Source organism: Gasterosteus aculeatus, chromosome 13 (assembly GCF_964276395.1).
Source record: "Gasterosteus aculeatus chromosome 13, fGasAcu3.hap1.1, whole genome shotgun sequence".
NCBI lineage: Eukaryota > Metazoa > Chordata > Actinopteri > Perciformes > Gasterosteidae > Gasterosteus > Gasterosteus aculeatus.
The window spans coordinates 15,606,868-15,624,257 of NC_135701.1; the positions used below are offsets into that span (position 1 = coordinate 15,606,868).

Below are 17,390 nucleotides of genomic sequence, written 5' to 3' on the forward strand. Positions count from 1 at the left end.
AGCGGAGTCTGCGTAGGTGAACGTCCCTGTCGGGTAACCAGCACTGCATCCATGAGCGGGGGTCAGTTGAAATGACCCCCTTTCAGAGATGCATCCACTCAAGGTTGTTACAGCCAGCAGCTCAACGTATGGCAGCGATGACGGCTAAGATACACGCAGAGCACTCGGGGCCCAACACATGATCCTAATGTCTCCATCTACTGAGGACATGAGGTATTACCTGCAGCGAAGACCGTCCACTTCACATGTTTATAGGTCGTTGCTGGCTTCCAGTTTCCAAGTGAAATATTGTTTATTTAAAGCTGATTATACAATGAGATTGTAGATTGTTGAAAGGAATGCTAAGCAGGGATGGGAAATATTAGGCTCTCACAAAATGAGAAGAATCTGTCAAACTTCGTTTATTTTGTACAGATTTGTCTTTCAACCTCTCTGTCAAGTACAAATAAGCTTTGGGTTTTAAACATGTATCATTTACCGTGGATACGAATTTGCTTGAAAAGATCACAGATTGAAAGGACGCAAGTCGGAGAGAGCGAGATCACAAATCCAAACTAAGTCCTTAGATTAACAACAATATGTTAAGTTTACTAAAGGCTCGGGTCCGAGTCGACCAGGGGGGAAATGATCTCAAAGGATGTCTCCGGGTTTGAGGACAAACACATTTTGTGTGCGTACGTTGTAAACTTTTTGGAGTAATATTGTCTGTCAGCCGCAAAATACTGTTCACAAAAATATCAAATTGTTGTCCAGTTTATTTTTACATATTTGAAACTCATTAATAGTAACAGGGAAATATTTAATCAATCTGCAGAGTTGGGAAAACATTTACACAGCAATTGTGTAGTGTGAGTGCGATTATTTTGATTTGTACATTGGTAGGTTTTTACTGAATACCAAATATTCCAAATGTAGATTATTGTCTAGGTTAATTAATGTCCGTTGGTCTATAAAATGTATATAATATTAAAAACTGAGATGTCAAAGGTAAGTATTTAAATGTCTCTTTTTGATCAGTCCAAAATGATAAGATAAACAACAGAAAGTAAGACATTTTCTGCAATTTTGCATAAGAAATTAATTTTCTTATGCAAAATAATAATTACCGATTGCTTTTCTTTCGATTAACCATCCAGTTGGTCTAATGTATTGTGTTATGACCGTATGATGTGCTGTTTTTTAGCTAATGCCAAACTGCAGAAACTGTAATTGTAGTCCAACTCTATGGATATTATTTAAAACACTTCAGATCAGCACTTTCACATGTGAATAAATGTTATAAAAATAGTACAAAACAACGGATGAAACAATCTTGCTAGCTCAAAAGCTACAAGCCACTGTGCCTCTGAAGGTTCATCGCAGTGCTCGTAGATCTTTGTTAATTCAAAACTTCTGAGACTAGTGTTGTTGTTTTTTTAATAGACTGTGTACAAATTACTTAAATAAATAAAAATATTGGGAGAAACATTGTACAGTTTCATAACTGTTGAATGACTTATATTGCAACATTTTGTTCATATAAGAATTAATCTGTCACAGAATAAAATAACATTTTTAAGTAAAAACATACTGACCATAAAAAATGCTACTTCCTGTTGAATACTAAATTACTTCAGTGCTTGCTTGACATTTTTTGACGTTCGGCATTTTTCAGATCACGATTAGAACGATTTCTTCCCCAAACAGGGCATTTATTGAAAAAACTAAATATTTTGTTCATCCAGCATGTTTGTCAGGTGAGGTTCTGCTTTGTGATTTATTCAACAGAACCTAGTGAACATTTAACAGGACGTTTTCCACCGTGACATTTCAGTCACAGATCCATGAAGGCTATCCGTGTCCATCCACGTCCACCTTCTCTTGTATCTTTAAGCTTCTTTGCGTGGCCTAATGTGTCCGAGGCACAGGGTAGAGGGCTGGGGGGGGGGGGGGGTGAAATGCCTCGTCGGGTGGGAGGCGTCCAAAGGCCACCGGGAGGCAGAGTCATCCGTAAAGCTGCGCAGGGGCTCAGTATGGGTATGTTGAAATGGAGACGTAGATGATGAAGATGCTCTGGTAGGTGATGCGCCCCTGCAGGGAGATGGTGGTCGCCTGCACCTTGAGGCGCACTAGTCCGGCTCGGTTCAGAGCCCTCAGAGTGAAGATGATCCCCCTGCCCGCCTCGTCTCGGATGCCGAACACCGGACCCGATTCGCCCGTCACCGGCTCTTGCTCGAGCACGGTAAAAGACGTGCGCTGCTGAAGGACGCCCGACTCTGAGAAGGCCGAAAGTCGCACCACGTTGTGATTGGCCGGAATGCCAGAGGGGAGGGTCAGCAGCTTGTACTGCAGGAGCAGAGGAGAGCCCCCCGCGGCGCAGTCCAGAGAGCAGGGCCTGTAGCACGTCCTGTAAAGGCCAACAGGGAAGTGCAACTGACGCGTCAGTACAAAGTGCAGCATGTACAACATTTCTCTTTGGTCATTGGCTTTACCCTGGGCTTCGTCCGCTCTGATAGGATGCAGGGCAGGGAGTATCCAGGCACTGGTACCCCCCTCGGGTATTAAAACACATCTGATTGTGTCCACATTGGATGCCTTGATCTGCACATTCATCAATGTCTAGATGGTAGAGAAATTGGACAAGATGTTAGTTACGATAATCTAAAGTAAAAAGGTTCCGGTTTAATGAAAAGTCTCACCTTTACAGCTCCGGCCATTTGGTAAGAGCTGGTAACCAGGGGGACACACGCACTGGAAACTGCCGACGGTGTTTCGGCACTCGTGCTGACACGGCTTCCTCAGCAGACACTCGTCTACATCTGCACGGGGGGAATAAAGGTGTGAGAGTCGATGCGGGTAGAATGTGGACTCGGAGGTTCGTGCCGTTTGCTTTGATGCACACTCACCGACACACGTTCCGTCCCGGTTGGCGTAGCCCACAGGGCAGCTCTGCCTGGTGATGCGAGACGCTCCGTGAGCTCGGGAGAGTGTCGGCCTGCCGACAGAAGACACCAGCTGTGGGCGGAGCCTTGCTGCCACTCTGGTGCCGTTGGTGAAGGTGCGCGCTCGCTCCAGCCCGGCACAGGAGCGCCCGTCTCCGAGCAGCACGGTACCGGGAGGGCACAGGCACCTGAAGCTGCCAGGCATGTTGCGGCACTGGTAGGCACAAGGGTTGGGTGTCTGCTGGCACTCGTCTACATCTAAAAAAAAGAAGAAGAAGAAAGACAGCAGAAAAGGGATCAAGTAAATTCTCGCGCACGAGTGCCGTTGGTGAGTTTTACAACCACACAGAGGAAGACGTTTTACCCAGACATGGCAGGCCTACTCCCTGCGACCTGTAACCTCTGGGACACACACATCCGTAGCCGCCGATTGTGTTCTGACAGATCTGAGAGTAGCGACACATGTGACTTCCATCCTGGCACTCGTCGACATCTGAAAAACGAGCGGTTTAAAACAATATATCAACAACAGCCAGGATCGCATTTGTGTTTCCAACATTTAAAATGCTGAAATAATTATTTTGTTATATTACCATGAAACTACGGGTTGTGGTACCATTCCGGTGTCCACACTATCATTAACTGTGTTGCTTCCTAATTATGAAGTGCATCTCTATCTTAAAGGGTCTTTCTGATTCATAATTATTGGACTTTTATAGAAAATCTTTATCTTTTGCTGAAAAGAAGCAGCATTTATTTAGTTTTGTACCTTTAAGTGATCCTGTCAAATCTGACCTGCTGCCATCCAAAATGCAATGTAGACGTCTTTTCGTCCTGTTGACTTCTACTACTTCTAATACGGACGACACCTGCTTATTTTACCAACTGTGTTTAATATCCAAGGATAAATAAATCGGTAAACTCACATGAGATGTCCTCTCTATAAGCATTCAACACACAGATGACTTGAAGTTGTTTCTCTAAATGAATAAAATCATGACTCAATGCTATTTAGCATCTATAGAAAGTGGAATCAGGCACCAACCCATGCAGGCGCCATTCTCTGATTTGGTCATGCCAGCTGGGCAGCTGTCAAAACACTGGTATCCTCCCTCTGTATTGCGGCACTCCTTGTGAGCCGGGCAGACATTTCTCGTACACTCATTGACGTCTGTGAAAGTCGACGGAGCAGTTAGTCACCATGTAACTCAAGATAATCCACAGACCTTTTTGTGAGCAATCCGAAAATACACAACTCAAATCAAAACCCATCTTGACGAATAGCACTACAGGTAAAGGGGAACCATGTTTATATTTTGACTTAGTGGGGACCCTTAGTGGGAGTCCCACTAAGTTGAGGTGACTGACCGATGCAGCGATGTCCTGACAGCTGGTATCCAGGGTGACAGATGCAGCGGAAGGAGCCCAGAGTGTTGAGACACTGATGCTGGCATGGGGAGAGGGCAGACTCCTGGCACTCATCCACATCTGAAACACACAATTCACACATCTGGCTTCATCAATGTACTGTGGAGAGTACAGGGTAGTGTATGCATGGAAATTAGATTCGTCTAGATAGATTTTTGCAGGAATAAATATAGTTGGATAGAAGAAAAACTCAACTGCGGTTGATGATGATAAGTTCTTAACCCTCCATATGAAATGAATGGACATATGACAGTTTTAACAGTGATTTAGAGGGACTTGCCTTCACAGCTGGTTCCTGTAACACTGGGTTTAAATCCTTGTCCACACTTGGCCTGGCAGCGATATGTGCCCACTGTGTTGACACACTGCTGATTGTAGTGGCACATGTGTGATCCCTGGGAACACTCGTCAATATCTGGTTTAAAGTGAAACGACAAGTGGATTAGATGAAGACGACAGGGATCATTTGTGCCATTACCATTGCATATTGATCTCAAACATGTTTTTTGCCCCACCTTGGCATTTGTTGGTCTCGGTGGAGATGGTGAAGCCAGAGGGACAGGCACAGGAAAAGCCCCCCATGATGTTGTTACATGAGTGAGAGCAGGGAGACTGCAGCGCACACTCATCTTCATCTATTAAGACACACACATTTAATTATTACACTAAAACTGCTACAGCGACCACAGTTCAAAGGAAAAGGAAAGGAGCATACCGGCACAGTAGGCGGCTTTGTCGAGAAGGAAACCCTTAGGGCAAGTGTCTCCGTAACCATCTGTAAACAGACAAGTTTTGTTCAGAGCGGTTTCAATATTGAGATCCAAAATGTTAATGGGATGAAGTAAGACACTTTCAAATAAGCTTTCAGTGACTGCAATTCTCCCCAGACCTGGTATGAGGAGGCTGGAAGTTATGTGGAAGTCCAGCGTGAGCGTGAACATGTTGTAGACGCTGTTCATCCCGGAGACCTTGAGCAGCTGCAGCAGGGGGCCCTGGCGCTCCTCCTGGCCCTCATAAATGATGGTGTGATTGCAGCGCAGCACCATGGGGTTTCCTCCTCTCTGGTGGGTCTGCGATGACCACGAGTACAACTGCCCCGGGCCCGTCTGCACGTACGACTCATCAAACGCCTGATGGGGTGGGGGGGTGAAAGGGCATTGTAAGGACGTTGTCGAACCCTTGAGAGGCGGTTTGGGTCTTTCATTTTACAATGACATGAGGGCAGCGAACGCACCTGTAGGCTCAGATGAGATGATGACAACAAAGGAGGCACAAATCCGTTAATTACGATGTCAATTAATAGAACTCCCTCAGAATCCAGACCTCTGGCCACGTGGGTCAAACGAAGGATCTCCCCTGTTTAAAGAGATTGAAAAAGAATGGTTGCATTATTTATGATCACAGAGGAGCGTGATGTGAACTATTTGCAATTCATACACTGGATGTGTGAAGTCGGTAATATCAGTAGTGCCATCTGCTGGTTATTTAGCAAACTACAAGTACAAACTAATCTGACTGCAATATTTTCATCACGTAGCAGATCAGTTGAACAACTTGCCAAGCTCCAAAGAACTTTCTTTGGAAGATTAAGTTACCATGAAAAATCATTAGGCTTAAATATACAAACTTGTAATGGACTGAAACGGATTCATGGCAGAACTTACCAGTTTCAAACTCCAGCTGGGACTCCTGTCTAAACTGGCCCTCGGTGAAAGAGTAGCCGTTTCTGGCTGCTCCGCTCTGCAACACAGTGCTCCAGTAGATCGGAGCAAATACAGACACCAGCACCCGCAGCAAGGGACCTGCAACGAAACAGGATTAGGACCAAATCCCCAAAATGAGCTCATGTTTTCACATCCTAATTAGAAAATCATTACAAGACAGAAGAAACCTCCATATATGCCCTGAAAAATTACATTTCTTCTCTAAAAATGAATGATTCTATACTTTTTGTTTTGAAAAGAAACCTTTTATTAGAGTTTATCGGTAGAGTTTATTATTTTGCAGCCTAATCGTCTCTATCGAATACATACTGTGTGATTTAAAAAGGTGACTAACTATTCTTTTGTTTATAGATTTGACTCTCACAACAAACAATAACATCTCTCTGGACACGTGACATCGAGCCACGAGCTGCACGCTGCCACCACTCACCCACACTGGGAGGGATGTTGTCCATGTGTGCATGCAGAGTGCTGCTCCCCTCTTTGGGGTCGTCTGTAACGTTGACCTCCAGGAAGGACACACCGAACTCTCTGTCGTTCACCATTCCTATCAGGCTGCCTCTGGTCCTGCGAGGAGTCTCTCCTTTCATCACCAAACAGACAGGCACTTGAATAATTTATGATTATTCATAACATACATTTTGTATTTCATAAAGATGTCCATAAACATTCTTGGTCCCCATTTTATAATTAAATAAAAAAAACTTATTTTTGTGAAATTGTTAAATAACCTTATAAATTCTTGAATTTTGATCAAAAATGTGTGACTGTTACAGTGACTGGAGACCACCTAAATCTATTCAGTTGATTCTAATCCAAGTGGAAGTTTATGGTAAATTTAAAGCAAATCCATCCAGGCTTCTTCAATAATATCAGGTTTAGGAAAAATGCACCAGATGGATGAAAGGACGATTCAAAATAAAAAAAATGCTTCTGGCTACGGCAGTTTCCCAGATGGACGCATAACACAAATAAATTCATACCTGGACAGAGACCAGTTTGACATTTCCTAGAGTCGATACTGGGGCCGCTGCATGGTCGGCCGCCATTGGTCGGTTCTGGGTTGTTGCACAACCTTATTCGTTTTTGGAGGCCTTGTCCACAGGTGCTGCTACATGGACCCCATTCCTCCCAGTTGGAGTAGCCTCCACTGACTGTTAGAGGGAGCGACGACAGAAGGGTTTTGAGTCTAGATTATTTTCAAAAAATAAACAATGTGTTCAATATTGTGTTCAATAAATAAAATGTTTCAATTTTTTTGGGGCTGGGAAAAGAAGACAGGATGCATCAACATATGGAGATGTTTTAAAAGTAGTTATTTGAAATATTTGTATATATAATTTGAAATGAATTGAAAAGAGAAGCCAGCCAACCACAGTGAGGCTTCTAGCTTGTGTAGCTGTGTATATGTTCTACTTCATTTCATATCCTGTCACAAATGTGTGCTATTATAACCACAGAATCACTCACTCTGAACCGTTAGAGTAAAAGTCCTCTCGGCTGTTCCAGCTTCGCTCTCAGCCACACACTGATACTCCCCTTCATCTGCAGCCTGTAGATCAAACCGGTAGAGAAGAGTTTGGCTTAATTGGCACCATGAGGAACAATTTTCCAGTGATGGGATCACAAAGCTCCAGAACAAAACTGTGTTGGATCACATGTTGACAGAAAGCAGACATTAAGGCCAACAAAAAGCTAGCCTTCTCTACTTGGCAGTTGAGACTTCACTCCATTGTGCTCTTAGTCATCATAGATACAACTGGGCCAGAGAAGGAACATTTCACATTGGAGTGCTTCGTGGGAAGGACGGTCATCTGTCTGTGAGAAAGCCTCATCTTCAGGCTGTGCAATTACAGCGACACAAAGAGACCTAACGAGGTTAAAGGAAAAAGGGAGAGAGTCTGGGAACACGCAGCTCTCTGTTCACCTCCTCCCTCCGTTGCTAATCCTGTTAGCCTTTCTGATGGAACCCAATCTGATTTAGGTGGGAACAGGACGCTGCAGGACAGTCATGCACTGACAACAACACACTAAACATTTCACACAAGTAGTCCGCTAAAGGTGGACTTGATCATTCAAACTTCTGGAGAAAGCTGAGTTAAAATCCAGGAAATACACAACAAAACATAAAAGGGAGCTCTGTATTTACAGTGATGCTGTAAATGACCAAGGATCCGTTGCGAAGCGCTTGCATTCTGATCGAACGGAGCAACGGTTTTCCATCCCGAAGCCAGCGCAGCACGGGGATGGGGTCTCCGCGGACCGGACAGTCCAGCACAGCGGAGCCGCCCTGGATGACCGCCTGAGTCGTGTGAGCTTCACCCTTCAACACCGGAGGCTCTGGAGACACACGGCACACCATTTACAACATCGTGGAGGCAAGTAGAGTACAGAGTCTTTACAAGGTTAAAGGCGTCATCCGTTTGGGTGTGTTGCAGATTAAATCCCTCAGCTCAGACTTACCTGGCCTTCAGAAACACTACGATTTAGAGTTAAAGATGATTTTAAAACATTGTTATGAAGCTAATATTACATTGTTGGCCAATTAATCCCCCTACCTATGGACAGCCATTAATAATCCCACCTCTGATACGGACAAATGAGAGCGCTCGGATGGAGCCAACGGTGTTATCTGCGACGCACACGTAGGTCCCGGCGTCGGCCATGGTCACATTCTCAACGGTCACAACGCTCCTGCCAGCCTCGTCTACAGCGGCGCCTGAAATATTTAGGCAGAGACGGCATTAGATCAAACAGGATTGGATGCTACTTCCTCCTCCTGGGATCTACAGTTGATAATATTTTTAAGAAAGGGAATACCTGAGTAAGGGCTGTTGTTGACAGTCCAGGAGATGACAGGGGACGGGGTTCCCTGAGCGTGGCAGGACAAGGCCAGACGCTGTCCTTTGTTCAGGGTCACATCGCCCGGCAGCTCTTTGAACGCAGGCCTCATGTTGATGGACAGGCGCATGTCTTGTCTCGCGGAGCCGGCTGCATTGGTGGCCACGCAAGTAAACAGGCCGGCATCCCCTGGCTATTGGGAGGAAAGAAATCCGAAGTGATCGGTATGCCCCCGGAAGTAGAAAGTAAAGGGAAGTTTGTGAAGCTTCATTGAAGGCTAACCTCAGCCCTCTCGACGATCAGCTCTCCGGATCGCAGGACGGTGAATTTGCCCGGAAGGTTGGGCACGGTGGCACCGTTCTTCTCCCAGGTGACTCGGGGCTCCGGTGAACCCTGAGCGGCGCAAGGCAGCAGCGCCTGGAATCCTTGCACGACGGACAGGTGCGTCTGCGCGGGAGGAATCATGGGCGGGACTGAAATGCAAACGAAAGTAGGTTTTCATTGAGACAACATTAGCCTGCCATGCTCCTTATATGACATGAAAATGGCCTTACCTTGAACAACCAGCCTCACGTCATGGCTGGCTCTGCCGGCGAGGTTTTTGGCAGTACACGTGTAAAGGCCCGCGTCACTCCGCTGGGCAGACGAGATGGCCAAGGTTCCGTTGGCAAAGATGTGCGTGTGAGCGCCGTCTACCACAGGCCTCCTCTCCTTGTGCCAAGTGACTTGAGGTTGGGGCTGCCCGTCGGCCACGCACTCCAGACCGACCGGCTGGCCCAGTACTGCGGCGTACTCCACCCGAGGCACGCTCAGCACGGGGGGCACTGGGAAACATGAGAAAAAGTATGTAGATCAGTCCATAGATATCCAAAATACTTCCTTTTGAGAATAAGCGATAGCTTAAGAAGTAAATAGATATTTGTTCCATCTTTGAGCTTAAGTCCAACATTACCGTGAAGGATGAGTTTGGTCCTGCCAACAGCTACACCAGCTTCATTCTTTGCGAGGCACTGATAGCTTCCCGCATCACCAAGTGTCACGCGAGAAAACTTCAGGGCTCCATTTGAGAGCACAGCAAGCCTGTGACCTGCAGTTAAGTGAGTGTGAGTGTGAGTATCAGACAAAATCAGGTTTGATGTGTAGTTTTCCCAGAATGAGACTGACATCAAAGGCCAGAATGTAACTTAACCTAACAATGTGTTTATGAAATCAGTGTTGGTTTTGAGTTTTATGTCATCACCTGTTGCTATGGGAACTCCCTCTCTTTGCCAGGTGATGGAAGGTCTTGGGAAGCCCCGAACCTCACAGGGCAGAACGGTCCCATGATGCAACACTGCTTGTACTTCCTCTGCCATTGGCTGGATCTCTGGGGGTTCTAAAGACATAGAAGAATAAATCCCATGTTATATACATTTACTTACATGCTTTGTCATACTGTATGTGTTAAGGCACATTAACATGAAGCTATCTACTAAAGCCCACCTTGCACAGAGAGAGAAAGGTGTTTATGAGCAACTCCAGCTGGGTTGCGGGCCGAGCATGTATACCTGCCAGCATGGCTTGGAACAGCGGCAGTTATCTCCAACATCCCTGCATTGCAAAAAGTGTGCACAGTTTAATTTAATCCAAATGCTCTGTGGCATTTTGTTCTGATTGACCCGAATGCATAATCATTTTAAAAGCCTTTGGATATGTTGTCTTACCAGTGGGAAGGACACGATAACTTCCTCCTCTGGCACCCAGCCTGGCACCGCCCTTGGTCCAGGTGACCGCGGGCTGAGGGCGTCCTTGCACGTGACAAGGCAAAACCACAGGAGACATTTTCACAGCCGTGACTGTTGTGACATCGTCTTCAATAGATGGTGGGACTAAAAAGGGGGGGGGGGAAATAGCCAATTCATCTTTACAATCATCTAAAATGACTCACCGCTGTTTGCTCAATATACAAAGACAAAAAAATCAATACCTTGCAGGATGACCTCAATGACCCTGCGCTCCTCTCCGACGTCATTGACCGCCGTGCACTCAAAGTAACCTTCATCCTCATTGGACGGTGTCAAAAGAACCAAGGACCCAGAGGACAGTAACCTGGATAGAACAGCACAGCGGGGACAGCGTTGGCTGTTGGACCCTCAATGCGTGCACAGCTGGTCCAGCCATGGCGTCGTGCTTACCTGTATGCAGCAGGCTGCTGGCTGGTATCGAGCGGAGTGCCGTTCCTCTTCCAGCTTACTTCAGGCGGAGGTATACCTGTCGTCTCACAGCTCAGCACAGCTCTCATCCCCGTGGTTACGGTCACATTGAATGGACCGGGACTGATTGAAGGACCCACTGATTGGACAGAATACAAACTCACGTGTTTATTTTAAGGAAGCTGCATTAAAATCCTGACCAGAACCAACATCCCAGAGTTATAGAGCAGCTTTTTAGTTTTTTCTTTGCTATATTTACCAAACACTCGTAGATCCACTCTGCGGTGATCTGAGCCCGCCTGGTTGGACACAGTGCAGTAGTAGCGACCAGCATCACTCAACTGAACGGCGTGCACACGCAGGGAGCCCTCTGGCAACATTGTGTACCTGAAACAGGTACGCAATTTTAAACGAATAACTAGACAAGCTGTGAGCATTGATGTGAAAAAGTGAATATATATCAAGGAGAGATTCAAGAGACTCAAGCAGGAGCTTTGATGATACAAAAGAAACAGTGAGGACCTACTTATGGTTATCTTGAGTTATGGGGAAGCCATCTTTCCTCCACATGATCGTAATTGAAGTGTCGTCTTCAACTTCACAAGGTAAAACTGCATGCTGGCCGACATGTGCAGTCACCAGCGAGCTGCTCTCCTTTATGATCGGTGGTGCTGGAGGAATAAAAAGTCCCACATCCAAGTTGTGGCTTCGGTTTAGCACATAGAACTATTTCAAGCAGATCATCATTGACCCACACAGACTTACAGAGAATCTCCACTGTGAAAAACAGACTGTTGCTTCCAGCTATGTTGGTGACCACACAGCTGTACTGGCCGCTGTCCTCAGGCCTGACGTCTTGTATTTCCAGGTACTGACCTCCTGCCAGTCGCTGGATGCGACTACCGAGCTGATGTCAAAGGAGGAGGGAGGAGGAAATGTGACAGTTGGAAGAAAAAGTTTCTATTTCAGTGCATGTTTGGGATTTTGACTCCGTACCTGCAGCTTGGTCTCATCTTTGTACCACTCGATGTCGGGAGGGGGGTTGCTGTCAGCCAGGCACTCCAGGGTCAGGTGTTCATTAACTGGCACCGTCAATGTCCTGACATTCCCAGAGCCGAGGAGGGTTGGTGGGACTAAAAAAAACCCCATCAATGGTTAAAAAGCAGTGGATATTGCTGAGACAACTGGCAAAACCTTTCTAATGGCAACCATTGTCAAAATGTATGTTTAGCTTTCTACACAGAGCAAAATAACCAAGACTGTGCAGTAATAAATGGGTTTTGTTATTATATTTCTAGAGGCACCGTGTTGTTCTTGTAACAACAGGGGAAATGTAATCTCAATATATCTTAAATCAAAGCTGTATGTGTCATAAATCAACACACATTTTTACGGCCTTTTTACTGGATACAACTCATATCACCAAAGCCAAAAAATGTTAACGCCTGCCTGTTTTAACTTTTGTGTAAACACTAATTATTACTTTAGGGTGGAAACTGAGCTTTATCCATCAAGAACCAAGTGTGAGTGAAACAAGAAGTTAATAGAGAGCATGATATATTCCTCCCCAGTTGAACAACACAAAATACCATCTTGTCTCACCTTGGACTCTGACCCAGTGGTTCCTTCCATCCTCTCCAGCTGGGCTGCTGGCCAAGCAAGTGTACAGACCTGCGTCCTCAATCTTTGAAAGGATCAAATAATCAGCTTGAGTGGTTCTTGCATGTCCTGTTAAACCTTCAGTCCTGCAGATGCTTTAAATCAGATTTTAGATATACAAAAGAATGCACGTTCAATGACGAGTAAACATAATCATTCAGCTTCATTTCACACATATTTGGGCAACAGGCACATTAAGTGCTATTTCAAAGATCCACCACATTTTAAAAAACGTTTCCCAAAAATACCGTTGCAGAAGGTTGCAACGTACATGAACATGCTCACGGCTACTGCGTAAGGATTATCTACCACTCCTTTAACTTAATAAAACTCCCATTTGAGGTTTACCTGAACTTTACTTATTCTGACAAAGTGTCCATCCTGCTGAACGATGTCAGTTCCTTCCAAGGGGCGACCGTCTTTGAGCCAGCTGAGGGTGGGAGGTGGGGCTCCCACCGCCAAGCACTCCAGCTCCAGAGGACTATTTACTGCGACGTTCAGCTCTTCTGGAGAACCGGAGCTGGATATCTTTGGAGGCTCTGGATTGGAAAGATCACATTGGTCAAAGAGGTTTACGCTCTTTAACCCTTTTGCATTTTATTCACAGATTGTGATCGGGATTACCGAGAACAGTGAGGTTGAAGCTCTTTGTGCTGCTCCCAGCCTGGTTGCTGGCCACGCAGCTGTAGAGGCCCGCATCTGACGGCGCCACGTCAGGCAGCTGCAGCCGCGTCTCCTGTCCATCCAGCAGCAAGTTGCGGTGAAGAGAAAGCGGCTGGCCGTCCTTCAGCCAGTTTAGTGTCGGAGGGGGAATGCCGCGCGCTTCGCAGGTTAATGTCACCAAGGAGCCCTGGACGACTGTGACTGGTTCCACTGGTTCAACATGATCCACACCTGGGGGCACTGCCGACAACACACACACGCAACATCTGTATAAAATCCTCAGGTCCTGAAAATCAGTTCTAGGGACAGCAGGAGGCGGTGTGTTGTCACTGTACCCTGGACCTGGAGATCATAACTGTGCTCGGCGAGACCGGCTCGACTGCGTGCCACGCATGTGTAGAGCCCAGAGTCAGACAGCTGCACGGGGGAAATCCTTTTTCATAAAGATAGAGGGAACACACAGCATTACCGCCTCTGTGAATGTAATCTGCTTGCATTTGTCTCTCTCTGTCTTTCTCTGAACTGACCTCAGCACCGAGTCGGCAGATAGGAGGCGTGTGCGAGGAGACAGAAGCAGAGGGCGTCCGTTCTTCAGCCAGCTGACCTGAGGGGGCGGGTTTCCTGCTGCCTGGCACTCCAGGGTCACCACACTGTCCTGCGTGACCTGGAGCTCTCTGGGGACAGTTGTCTCACCAGAGATGGACGGTGGGACTGCGGCAAGTCAAATCAAATCAAATCTTCAAGTCAAAAAACAAAACATTTACACTCACACGGATCGATTGGAATTGTTCAAACTGACCTAGTACTAAGAGAGTGTAGATTTTGCTCTCCTGCCCAGCCGGGCTGACAGCCAAACAGGTGTATGTCCCAGAGTCCTCGGGTGTCAGCCTCGGTAATGTTAGAATGCTGCCATCAGGGGTCACACTGCAAGGTTACAAATACAGATGTTTTCACATTAACACCATGTTACTTGATTTGTTAATCCATCTTCTGAACATTATTGTTTTCCTATCATCATCATCATCATCATCATTATTCTCATCATTCTCATTATCTTCCCACGATTGTCTCTCTCTCACACACACACACACTCTTTCTCTGGCTGATTCAGCTGTGCTGACCACAGAAGCTGCTGAACAGCTGTAGAAACAGCTGGTCTCACCGTTCCTCATGATGAAATTAGCCAAGAGACTAAACGACTTTGTCTGTCCACACATCCCTCGGTCATAGATACTATTTTCACAATGAGTTATTTTCCAAATCTGTAGGGAATGGCATTGATCCATTTTTGTGCTGCTTGTGAAACTATTCCAGCAAGGCACTACTAAAAAAAAAATATATTTCACCCTCACGGTTGCTTATCATTCTGTGTACATGTTTAAAGCTCTGGCACTGGACGGGCGACGTGAATGACTTACGCGATGTGACGGGTATCTGATCCCTCTAAAGTGACTCCGTCCTTCAGCCAGCTGAGACGTGGTGTGGGGATTCCAGTTGCTCTGCACTCCAGGGTGAGCTCCTCGCCCGCGGGTGCACTCACATCAGATGGGTGTTTAGAGTCCAAGATGGTAGGCGATACTATGATCACAGCCAAATGCCAACAAAAATCCCTCCTTTTATAGGTAGAATGCATCATTTTCATGTTGTGTTGCTAAAAACTCCTCCTCCTTACCCTGCACTGTGAGTGTGAAGTCTTTCTGTGTGTGTCCCTCTCTGTTTTCAACCACACAGGTGTATGTTCCAGCATGGGACTGAGTGAGAGGCCCCAGCTCCAGCCTGTTCCCTCGAACAGACCAATGCCACGGCAGACTGCTCTCTGCACAGTAAACACACTCTCACTAGCTGTCACACATGGCAGATAGTATTTCAATCCCCCCCCTATGATTAACCTCCTCCTACCAATAGGAGCTCCATCCTTCAGCCAGGTGATGCTGGGCACAGGGACCCCAGAGGCCTCGCACAGCAGAGCTGCATGAGAGCCAAGGGTGTAGTTTAGGGACTCCTGCAGAGGACTGTCCAGGACCGGTGGAACTGTGGACATAAAGAAGAATAAAAGCCCTCTCTTTTCAAATGTTTTTTTTAATAGTGTGTAATGGAAGAGGTATTCTCACCATGAATGGTCAGTCTAAATGTCCTATCCACTTGTCCAGCCACATTAGACACTCTGCACGTGTAGGTGCCACCATCTGCCATCTAGGAACCAAAGAAGGTCGATTTGGTAACAGGGGGCATTTTGAGTCCTTCTATGCTAACTGGCGCATGCATTAACCCATTTTAGAATAGACACCTCAGAGAAAAAGCCAGTGCTACATTGTGTCATGTATGCAGTTAGGTCTCCACTTTTGCCAGTCTTTTCAAATCTGTGCACTTTGAATGTGTGAAAGTCCAACGCATAAGCCTTTTTGTGTAATATCTTGTTTGAAAAGTCCAAAAATACGTTTTTCCTTTCAAATGCCCCCCTCAACCCTTAAAAGGCTTTGTCTGTGTCCTCAAACGGATGACGTAAAAGCATTTTCTCCTGACCTGAACTCCTATGATCTCCAGCTGGTGAGGATCCATCTGCAGCCCGTTCCCTGCGGCTAGTTGCTGCCCATTCTTGTACCATGTGACCTCAGGCTCAGGAACACCGTGTGCTTCACATCGCAGAATGACTGAAGAGCCAACCTGTGGGGTGACCAAGTCTGACTCGGCATCTAGACGGGGCTGCAGGGTGGGCAGGACTGATGGTTTGCACAAAAAGACAAGGTCACGATCTGAGCTTTATTCATTCAGAATTGCTATGATTCAGTCCTCGAACGGTCCTCGGCCACAGCTGGCTCACGGTAAACAGACTTTTATTAGCCAAGACAAGGTTTTCAGATTTGATCATCTGTATACGTAGCTGAATTGTGCAGATGGGTCACCATGTGTATGCTCACCATAAACACTGAGGAGAATGCTCTTCTGCTCCTGGCCTGCCGAGTTGGTGGCCGTGCATACGTATTGTCCGGCATCTTCCAGTCTTGCCCGGGGTAGCTGAAGCATTTGGCCCCCTAATAACATATATTATTAGATTAGATTAGAGAAACAAAGGGCCATTATTAGATTCTAGAAATTAGAAACTAAGGAAAAGCTGCTGTTGTAACAATTGTTCAGGTATTGCGCTTGGCCGTGATCTGACCTGGCAGAATGTGGATGTTGGTGTTGAAGTGGAGCAGCTGGCCATCTCTGGTCCAGGTGATCTCTGCAGGAGGGTACGCTTGGACGTCACACAGCATCGACACCATGTGGCCCTCGATCACGCTAACGTCCTCTTCCTTATGGCCCATTATTCTTGGAGGCACTGAAAGAAATAAAGCAGTGCTTTGTACACTCAAAGGACTTGAGTCATAAAAGAAGATTTGATAACATATATCAAAAATAACCCCCAAAACATTAGAAACCCTGATTAGATGTGAGATTGAATATATATTCAGTGGCAATGCCCTTACGAACTTGTCTTACCTTGCACTGTCAGACTGAAGAGCTTCTCAACTGTTCCAGCTTTGTTCTCAGCCACGCATAAATAACCAGCCATGTCTGAAACCTGCACACTTAGGAGCTGAGAAAATGGGATTGTGTTATTCCTCAATAAAACATGTCCCCGGTGGATCTGTTTACAAACTGGTATTTGTATAAAAGTCTATTTAATTAACCTGGAGCCGACTCCCATCCTCACTGATTATATGCTGTGAGTGGGTGTGCACCGGCTGCCTGTCTCTGAGCCAGGAGATGACTGGAGCTGGGTGTCCGGTCACATCGCAATGAAGGACCACAGAGCTGTTGACCACGGCTCCCACTTCCTCCATGAAGTTCTCGGATGCCCCCATGATCACAGGAGGGACTAAGACCACAGACATCCCCATTAGAAAGCATTTTGTTAAATGTCCAAATAGACGCATGTGTTTTATTCACAACTACACCGTGAACCCGTATGTGTGCTT

General features: G+C 46.2%; 1 protein-coding gene across 1 annotated transcript in view; it reads right to left on the reverse strand.

The window, feature by feature from the left end:
• Window positions 1–737: 737 nt before the first annotated feature.
• Window positions 738–17,390, reverse strand: part of hmcn2 (hemicentin 2) — a 39,915-nt gene continuing 23,262 nt past the window's right edge. Inside the window, exons 36-81 of the mRNA XM_040195063.2 lie at window positions 17,103–17,290; window positions 16,912–17,008; window positions 16,589–16,750; window positions 16,347–16,460; window positions 15,952–16,148; window positions 15,540–15,621; window positions 15,328–15,459; window positions 15,101–15,244; window positions 14,847–15,006; window positions 14,228–14,352; window positions 13,956–14,139; window positions 13,764–13,861; window positions 13,390–13,668; window positions 13,114–13,304; window positions 12,709–12,790; window positions 12,103–12,239; window positions 11,872–12,013; window positions 11,633–11,777; window positions 11,366–11,493; window positions 11,089–11,245; window positions 10,881–11,002; window positions 10,618–10,782; window positions 10,397–10,504; window positions 10,155–10,289; window positions 9,867–10,001; window positions 9,469–9,738; window positions 9,197–9,387; window positions 8,894–9,107; window positions 8,658–8,792; window positions 8,223–8,413; window positions 7,544–7,625; window positions 7,057–7,227; window positions 6,504–6,656; window positions 6,014–6,151; window positions 5,584–5,705; window positions 5,239–5,479; window positions 5,065–5,124; window positions 4,865–4,984; window positions 4,630–4,764; window positions 4,290–4,409; window positions 3,967–4,092; window positions 3,286–3,414; window positions 2,886–3,179; window positions 2,679–2,798; window positions 2,472–2,598; window positions 738–2,386 (exon numbers count right to left, since the gene is read on the reverse strand). Of these exons, the coding sequence (XP_040050997.2) occupies window positions 2,008–2,386; window positions 2,472–2,598; window positions 2,679–2,798; window positions 2,886–3,179; window positions 3,286–3,414; window positions 3,967–4,092; window positions 4,290–4,409; window positions 4,630–4,764; window positions 4,865–4,984; window positions 5,065–5,124; window positions 5,239–5,479; window positions 5,584–5,705; window positions 6,014–6,151; window positions 6,504–6,656; window positions 7,057–7,227; window positions 7,544–7,625; window positions 8,223–8,413; window positions 8,658–8,792; window positions 8,894–9,107; window positions 9,197–9,387; window positions 9,469–9,738; window positions 9,867–10,001; window positions 10,155–10,289; window positions 10,397–10,504; window positions 10,618–10,782; window positions 10,881–11,002; window positions 11,089–11,245; window positions 11,366–11,493; window positions 11,633–11,777; window positions 11,872–12,013; window positions 12,103–12,239; window positions 12,709–12,790; window positions 13,114–13,304; window positions 13,390–13,668; window positions 13,764–13,861; window positions 13,956–14,139; window positions 14,228–14,352; window positions 14,847–15,006; window positions 15,101–15,244; window positions 15,328–15,459; window positions 15,540–15,621; window positions 15,952–16,148; window positions 16,347–16,460; window positions 16,589–16,750; window positions 16,912–17,008; window positions 17,103–17,290 (7,127 nt within the window). The 3' untranslated portion in view covers window positions 738–2,007. The remainder of the gene's footprint in view (window positions 2,387–2,471; window positions 2,599–2,678; window positions 2,799–2,885; window positions 3,180–3,285; window positions 3,415–3,966; window positions 4,093–4,289; window positions 4,410–4,629; window positions 4,765–4,864; window positions 4,985–5,064; window positions 5,125–5,238; window positions 5,480–5,583; window positions 5,706–6,013; window positions 6,152–6,503; window positions 6,657–7,056; window positions 7,228–7,543; window positions 7,626–8,222; window positions 8,414–8,657; window positions 8,793–8,893; window positions 9,108–9,196; window positions 9,388–9,468; window positions 9,739–9,866; window positions 10,002–10,154; window positions 10,290–10,396; window positions 10,505–10,617; window positions 10,783–10,880; window positions 11,003–11,088; window positions 11,246–11,365; window positions 11,494–11,632; window positions 11,778–11,871; window positions 12,014–12,102; window positions 12,240–12,708; window positions 12,791–13,113; window positions 13,305–13,389; window positions 13,669–13,763; window positions 13,862–13,955; window positions 14,140–14,227; window positions 14,353–14,846; window positions 15,007–15,100; window positions 15,245–15,327; window positions 15,460–15,539; window positions 15,622–15,951; window positions 16,149–16,346; window positions 16,461–16,588; window positions 16,751–16,911; window positions 17,009–17,102; window positions 17,291–17,390) is intronic.